General features: G+C 43.6%; 1 protein-coding gene across 1 annotated transcript; it reads left to right on the top strand.

Annotated features, from left to right (window-relative positions):
- Positions 1-2,244: 2,244 nt before the first annotated feature.
- SPMIP10 (sperm microtubule inner protein 10) lies at positions 2,245-6,507 on the top strand. The gene is made up of 4 exons (XM_079995894.1): positions 2,245-2,293; positions 3,293-3,440; positions 5,099-5,207; positions 6,241-6,507. Exons 1-4 carry the CDS (start codon positions 2,260-2,262, stop codon positions 6,445-6,447), a joined length of 498 nt encoding a protein of 165 aa, XP_079852020.1. The 5' UTR covers positions 2,245-2,259; the 3' UTR covers positions 6,448-6,507.
- The last annotated feature ends 2,194 nt before the right edge of the window (positions 6,508-8,701 follow it).

The following is an 8,701-nucleotide window of genomic DNA, read 5'->3' as shown; positions in this document are numbered from 1 at the left end:
TTTAATGTTCAGTCGTAGGAATTAAAAGATAGTTTGATTTTTTTTAATAAAACTTGGTGTGTATCGAATGTTTAATTTCTAAACACCCCACCCCACAGCTTGAAAGAGGCTTAAAAAACAATATAGGAAGTGAAACAGCACAGCGTTGGGGTTATTGAGTCAAGAATAATCAGCACTGTATGCTTATTCTCAGTGTATGGACGCTTCACTTCTAATGCGGTTTCTGTGAGTACCTGACTACTCAGCTCAGACCTGCACAATGAATCACTGTAAGAAATTTTATTGCAGGAGAAGATGGCACTGAGCACACATGTTTCAATCCCCTGTTATGTCAAAAAGTATTTGATCACTTAACTGCCTTTGGCAAAATTTTATTTTCCCATACTCCTGTAGTCTCCTTTTATTGCCTTGCAGTCCTTTTGACATGACAGGTGTACTCAGGGAAACTAACAATACAAACTCCCATTGCACTTAAAAGGGAACCATATTGCCCTGGAATTCTTTTAATCCTTCTTTAAGCTATTGCTGCGGGGATCAAAAGGGGGAAGAAAAGTTGATAAAATAGGTGATGGCCGGAGGCCTCTGTCTGTGGAACGGATCAATATTGTCTTGTCGTTTGCTCGAGTTTAGCACACCCATTTTATCTACTTAGTTTCTGGAGCGTGAGCCCTTCAGGCGTGAATGTCTCTTACGGCATTTTATACAGTGAGCAGGATAAAAATAACAGATTTTTAGCCACTAATATAGAAGATACAATTGATTAAGGCTACGGATATAAACATACTTAAGGAGCCTGTACTGTCAGCTTTGCCAGACTTCTAAGGGCAAGCTAGATGTGACTTGAATCACATGGTTGGCCATTGTGTGTTTTTTCCTTAAGCAAAGAGCAGCTCTTGGCCGTGGTCTCATCCCGGTAGGGAGCAAGATGGGGACAATTGCTCGTGCATATTTAGTAAAGAAAAAGCAAGTGTACTTGGGTCACTCATGCAATCACCATTGCATCCAGTCCATGCAGGAAATGTTATAGGGACCAGGAGAGGAACAAGCTGATATCACCCGGGTTTTTCTCTTCATAACTCAGCTACCCAGATTCCTTCACCAGACCATGCATTTGAATGGGTTTGCATCCAATGATTCAAATGCATTGTAGAAAAGGAGCATGCGGGTACCCACAACGAGCACTGCTGGATCAGACCAAAGGTCCGTCTAGTCCAGTGTCACAGACTGGATGCAGAGAAGGCACCAGCTGGGGAACCCCCTAGGGAAGAAGAGGGTCAGAGCCAGGGAATTGGTGGTGGGATGACGGTGAGCTGTTCAGAGGGAGAAGAGGGAGCAGACTGAGAAGAGGTGTCAGCAGCAGAAGAGGCGATGGGGTTTAGTGAGCAGGAAGAGGCTGTGCAGAGAGCAGTTCAGACTCTGAGGCTGGAGCAGAGGGAGACAAAGAGGCAGAGTGGAGGCGGGATGCTGAAGAATCCAGGGAGTCTTCCCCTTCTGCTGTGACCAGCTCCCCTCTCCACTGGTCTCCTGGAACACACAGATAAAAGAAACAGGCTGAGCAGAGGGTGGCTGTGTGAAGACACTCCTTGAAAGAGTTGCTGAGGGCGCTAGGCCTGAGCTGTGGTTTGCTTGAAGGAAGAGTTAACTTTGTGGGAATGTTCAGGGTGGCAGGAGAGGATATGTTGTTTGTTAATATCCTTCCTAACTTGTGCTAGCAAGTTCCTTTACTTAGCAGAGTTTACATTCCCCTTCTCACGCACAGCAGATAACTGGTTGCAGGCTCGTGTGAGCCTCTCACTATTATACAATTCAATCTGTCTCAGATTGAATTGTGCGTTCCTGGTAAGTTCCCTTGAATCCCTCTTAAAAAAAATAAAGATTCCACAATCTTTTTAAAATATGATAAAAGAAGTTTACTCACATCAGTTCATAGCTGGATTCCTGAAAGCAGACTTAGTTACAAATATGTACATGTGGATCTACCCCATATGGGGGAATAATCCCAGTGCTCCTGCTAGCTGAGAGCTAGCAGAGCAGTCCAAGCTAAAAGCTGGTCAAACAAAGGAGGTGAAAAAAGAGAGGGGGGTGCTGTGTGACTCCTTTTATTACCTGGACAGGTCATAAAAGGTCACGCCCACCTTCTATCACATGCAAAAGGAAGGATGCTCCAGCCAGGAGAAACAGGAAGTTTCAACTGGCTGGACCAAACATTCCCCTCGTGTTCTCTAGCATTACAAGGAATGTTGTACTTGACTGCCTCTCATGGATCACATCCCACATACTTCACTGGCCTCTGGTGAGTAATTGCTTAGTTGAGGACCTGACTCCAGCCCCGACATCCAGCAGGGGTGGGGAACCAGCCAAACAAGCTATCGTATGATGTTGAGGGTGAGAAACATAAACAAGATCATTCCTTTACCATCATAGTTTTACCTAGGCCCCTTTCCCAGCTTACGGTAGGCACGCTTTGGAGAAGTGGGGTTGTGAAACAGCAAGCAGGAATTCTTGAGTCTATCTGATCACTGCCGGCACGTGGCTGACAATGTAAGGCGCCAAATTCAAACCACCAAAGGCAGAGGAACTTCCTTTGCAGCTTCCACTTGGATTTGGTCTGTTTAGGTGATATCGCAGACACGGCTGGCGCTGTGGGTTAAACCACAGAGCCTAGGACTTGCCGATCAGAAGGTCAGCGGTTCGAATCCCCGCGACGGGGTGAGCTCCCGTTGCTCGGTCCCTGCTCCTGCCAACCTAGCAGTTCGAAAGCACGTCAAAGTGCATGTAGATAAATAGGTACCGCTCTGGTGGGAAGGTAAACGGCATTTCCGTGCGCTGCTCTGGTTCATCAGAAGTGGCTTAGTCATGCTGGCCACATGACCCGGAGGCTGTACGCTGGCTCCCTCGGCCAATAAAGCGAGATGAGCGCCGCAACCCCAGAGTCGGCCACGACTTGACCTAATGGTCAGGGGTCCCTTTACCTACCTAGGTGGTATCGCATGGGGTTTTTATTAACCACCAGTAGTCGGCATGGCCAAAGCTTCACACTCCCAGGAATAGTTTAATTCAAGCAGTTTTGATTAAGTATTTGCAACTCTCCAGCGAACCTAATTAATGCCTTTCCTTCTAACTTCGTCCGCTTTCATGAAGTTGTATCATGATGTTCTTCTACATCTATCTTATCACACCGTTTTCAAATGGACCTGATCCCTTCCCGATATTTCTTAAATTACATTTTCCCTTGTTGTTGCTCTAGTGTCATCAGCCTGACAATGGCTGATGCATCATAATCTCCACCTAGGCACACACAGGGACTGGCTGTTTGCACAGATCTCAGCCCAGAGAAGCAGCAGTGACAACGGCGGCAGCATGAGTAACCCAAATGCTGTGCCCGGACAGGGCTCTAATCCCAGTTTGGTTTCAAAGGCAGTCAATACTGACCTGAAAGGGTAAGAGAGAGACTTCATTTCCAGCAGGAGCATTCAGGAGTGGGTAGCCTCCCGCCCCCATGGGCTAGCTAGCACAGTAAACCATTTTGGAAAGGAAAGTTGTGATGTTAAAGATTAACAATCTTTGGCGATCACTCGCAGCGGAGTAAGATTGTCTTCCATGAACATGGTCTTAACAGTGAGTCCGTAAGTGACTGTGGAGACCAATTCTGGATCCACACGTCCTTCCACAGTGGGGACATAGGTTTCCAAGCTGGAGTTGATCACGGTGAGGGTTTGCCAAGCGTGCCTTCCTCTAGCACGTTTCTTGTCCTGAGTTTGAGCTTCTTCAAAGCCCATGACACCTTTGGTAAAGGCTGTTCTCCAACTGGAGCGCTCGCAGGCCAGTGTTTCCCAATTGTCTGTGTTTATACTATATATTTGCCTTGTCTTAAAACCTCTTTTGTTGACCACCAGCATTACGCTTTCCATTTTTCAGTTCGGAATAGAGTAGTTGCTTTGGAAGATGGTAATCAGGCATCCAAACAACACGACCAGTCCAACAAAGTTGATGTTGAAGAATCATTGCTTCAACGCTAGCCATCTTTGCTTCTTCCAGTACACTAACAATAAAGCAGGCCTGCCAAACTGGGCTGATTGTGCAATCCTATTCATATCTACTCATCATTCAAAGCTTTATGGTGCAGCTTTAAACATCCATGCCATCCCCCCAAGAATCCTGGGAGCTGTCGTTTGTTAAGGGCGCCGACAGTTGTTAGGCGACTGCCTTTTCCTCCCGCAGAACTATAGTTCCTTGGGAAGAGGGGTTGATTGCTCAACCACTCTTGAGAATTGAAGCTCTGTGAGGGAAAATGGGATGTCTCTTAACACCTGCCAGCACCCTTCACAAGCCACAACTTCCAGAATTCTTTGGGGGAAGCCATGACAGTTTGAAACAGTATCACAGTGCTTTCAACATATGGGGCGGATATTCCTTTAGTTCCAGGTTGGTGCATAACATAAAGAGGGCTAACCATCAGCTCATGGACCAAATTTGTGTTGCCAAGCTATTTGGGGCAAGCCACACCCAGCTGTTCTACACCTGACATCATGCGAAGGGCAGACATCCATGGCTAGTAAATGGATTAATTCCAGAAGATTCATGCAGGAACTGGCAAAACTTGACAGGGTTTCAGGCCAGGAATAATATTTTGGTTAACTTCTTTCCTAACTGCGCGATTTGATTCCGGACCATTGTCAAGGAAAGGGGTAAATATGTGACTTTGTTTGTTTGTTTGTTTTCCGTTTATAAGCACCACCTTTCCTCCAAAGACTCCATAGTTTCTTCACCTCTGCTTATGCGCAAAACCACCCTGTGGTAGGGAATGTGGCAGGCCCAAGGTTGTGGCCAAGTGGGGACTTGAACGTGCACCCTTTCCACTCTGGTCCAACACTCTTAACAAGTGGACCTCCATGACTAAACCACGTGCTGGTTCTTTTTGTCATATAAATAGCACTTTATAGATAAGTTCAGTTAGGGGTGGGAAGGAAGGGAATTGTTCTCCTCTGTGTTGTTTGTCTCCCCTCTCTGTATTTAAATAACAGCATCCACATGATGTGTGTTTGTGTGTGTGTGTGTGTGTGTGTGTGTGTGTAAAACCAACTCTGTCATGTTCCAGGCTGATTCATTGCCATTTGCCAAGCTTTTCGTACAGACATGGAATGATTCCAAAGCTCTATGTGATGCCCTGGAAACAAGATATGAAGTATCGGGATATGGCTTTAAAGGTAAGGGAAATACATTTATTCCTTGGAGACTCTCCTTTTAAGAAGGACTCAAATTTTTGAAAGATGCTAAGCATCGACAAAGTACTTGTTGAAGTCACTGCAGGTTGAGAGCATTTCTCCTCATTAACATAGATATCATTCAAATGTAATAATTTTATTTTTTAATATCCTGCCCATCTGGCTGGGTTGCCCCATCCACTCTGGGTGGCTTCCAACACATATAAAAACATAATAAAATGTCAAACGTTAAAAGCGTCCCAATACAGGAAGTTGAATGATGCATATATCGTTCAATAATATCCTCCATTGTAACTTTTATATTAATAATAATAATAATAATAATAATAATAATAATAATAATAATAATAAATGTCCTGATACAGGAAGTTGAATGATGTATATATTGTTCACTCATATCCACCATTGTAACTTTTCTATCATCATCACTATTATTATTATTATTATTATTATTATTATTTCTTACCCACCCTTCGTCCTAAGGTCCTGGGGCATGTTACAATCTAAATTACAGTATTAAAAACATTTTCAAGCAAATGACAATCACAGGAATAGGATGGGTCCTGAAAACATACATCTCAGATGTCAAAGGCCAAAGCACAGAGGCAATGTTAAGATATAAATAAAGGCTGTTTAGAGTTGGTCTTTTGGTGACATCGCAGTTCTTTGAAGAAAGCAATTGCCCTGTGGGGATCTTCTCCCCAAATTAGGCTTCTTCTTCTGATTCTGTGTCCTGTTGACTGCACAGAATAAGGAGTTCACTCCATGCTTTCTCATATACTCTAGCGCAGATAAAGCTCACTTCACACCATTTTGCAAAGCAATTTCCCCTAATATGATGCATCTCTGTTGGTGATTTTCATACTGCTTTTACACACTGAAGAACCGAACGGCAAAACCAGAGAAGTACAAATCCCGAAGGACTTCCTAAGTTCATAGTTGCTTAATTCTTAGTGTTTTATTATCGGCGGTGATGTTGTTATTTATTGACAATTGCTTGAATTCTTTTCCTTAGCATGCTAAACTTGTTGAGCTATATACCGGCCCTCTTGAAGACAGTCTGTTTCTGGAGAAGCGTGAAAGGCATTGTCATGGAGAAGACCGAAAGCAGCTTCTTCAAAAAGTTCCCTGTCAACTGACCGTTGAAGACATTCCCATTTATTCCCATCTTTCTAGATACCATAAGTCCATGGTGGCTTATGGCTTCAGGATCAGACTCTGAGGTGCTTTTCTCCAGCAACAGCTGCATCGGACACAAATTAAACAATGCTGCATGAAAACAGCGCACAATTTGTTCACCTTTTTCTAATTGTGTTAACTTTTGCTCAAGTCTGTAAGATGCTCTTAAACAATCCAGTAGTAAAATCAGCAGCAACTAGGCCTTTGACAACCTTCGAAAATCTCCTCCTAACAACATAGGGACATGGCAAGGGGATGGTATCCACAATATACAAAATACTGCTCCAAAATCCCACAAACCCCTTGACATAATAAAAAAAAAACAATGGGAGGATGAGATTAACCTCACCCAATGGACTAGAATGTGGTCTAAACCTCCCTTTAAATCCATATCGGCGAAAAGAAAAGAACTCACTCTTAAACTGATTTACAGATGGTACCTAACCCCACAGAAACTAGTGCTGATACACCCAGGAACATCACCAAAATACTGGAGAGGATGCACCTCCACAGGCACATACCTGCACATGTGGTGGGAATGTCCCAAAATACAACTCTGGACACCAGTAATACAAGAAATGTGCAAAATAACTAAGCAAGTATTAGAACTCACCCCAGAACTGGCCCTACTGAACACCTTCCAAGATAATAATGCCCACTCATATTATAAAGAGCTCATAACCCACCTACTCTCAGCAGCCGGAAGCAGCATAGCCAGATACTGGAGAGACCTGTCAGGAGTGAACATGGACCAATGGTATCAAATAGTATGAGAAACAGTCTTACTAGAAAAACTAACCAATAAACTGAAACTGACATGGGGACAAATAGAAGAAGACTAACCTGATCCAAAAATCCACACCCACTCAAGCACAAAAACAAGTCTGACTACAGCCAACCAAAGACAACCAACCAGACCCACATTTTAAAAAATAAATAAATAAATTGGAAGGTGTTCCGTTAAACGAATGATGTGACTTTATTCCTGCATGGGTGAATTTGAAATTTGATTGGCAACCACTTCCGGAGATTTAGGCTAGGGTTTTTCCTTATTAAATAATCAGGTCATTATACAGAGATATTTTATGAGGAGCATCCAAGTCTCTGTGTCAAATCTAACATTCTTTTCTTGAGTCGGGTAGAGTTGAAAGGGAGCAGACTTTCAGAAATGGAAAAAGCTGCGAACACACTACCCCCAGTTCAGACACTCCATTGTGAGCCATGCCTGCTCAATCTCCTTTAATTTTTCTTTTTTAATAATTTGGCCTTGGCAGTTTTGTTTTGTTTAAAAAAGATGGCACCGAATGGTAATTGTCCGATTGTGGAAGGTATGGAAATAAAGTTTACCTCTTTCCTTCCTCACGGCAATAATGAAGAAAATCCCTCCTCTGAAGCTGAACCTTGACGCTAATGGGGATTTTTCTCCCAGTGCAAGTAGCACCTTCAAAGGGGTCCCAAGGGACCACAAGAGAAGAGGAAAGCATTATCACTGCAGTCCCAATGATTCCTGGCACACACACACACACACACAGCCTGATGCTATTTGCATTTTTTAAAGCATGCTGTTTAGGGGAAATGTGTGTGCGTCTTATGGAGCGAATACAAGGCTTCACAGCTATCCCAGAAGCCAGAACAGCGAGAGTTGCTGTTCTGGCTTCTGGGATTCAGAATAATTTTTTTTCTTGTTTTCCTCCTCCAAAAACTAGTTGCATCTTATGGTCTGGTGCGTCTTATAGAGCGAAAATACGGTAATTCCCTTCCATATCTATGATGCTGTGATTCCGTTACAAGCTCTCGAGTTCTTGCAGCTCCTGAACTGACCATCAACACACCTATTTTTCCCACTGAAGCATTCGGGATTACCTTGTCTATAGAAATGGCCCGAGATGTATCACACACGAGCATCGGTGGTGCTCCGCGGAACTCATTTGTTAAGTTGAACCGAAGCCTTCAAAGACAGGCTGAGCTTCCTTCGCGCTCAAACTGTCGCTTTTAACGAGTTATTGATCTTTCTGCGGTGCCTCATATTTCCAGCTGGAGGTTGTTGTTGCTTTTTCTCCTACACTCGATCTCATCTTTTAAATCTTGCAAACAACAAGACCTGAGCTTCACAGCATAAACTTTCTGGTCTGAATTCAGTAGATATTGACTGTCCAAAGTATGTTTTGTGAAGCATTCTTCTTTCCATCAATGGAGTTTCTGTTTCCAGTAAAACAGCGTTAAGGTCCAAATAACATTTCAACCTCTTTTCTTCATGTGGTGGCATTGCAAAATGGCTGTGACCTCGCATTGCCTAG

Source organism: Podarcis cretensis (genome assembly GCF_951804945.1).
Source record: "Podarcis cretensis genome assembly, chromosome: 11".
Taxonomy (NCBI): domain Eukaryota; kingdom Metazoa; phylum Chordata; class Lepidosauria; order Squamata; family Lacertidae; genus Podarcis; species Podarcis cretensis.
The sequence above is the reverse complement of the archived record's forward strand: the minus strand, read 5'-3'. Positions and strand labels throughout refer to the sequence as shown.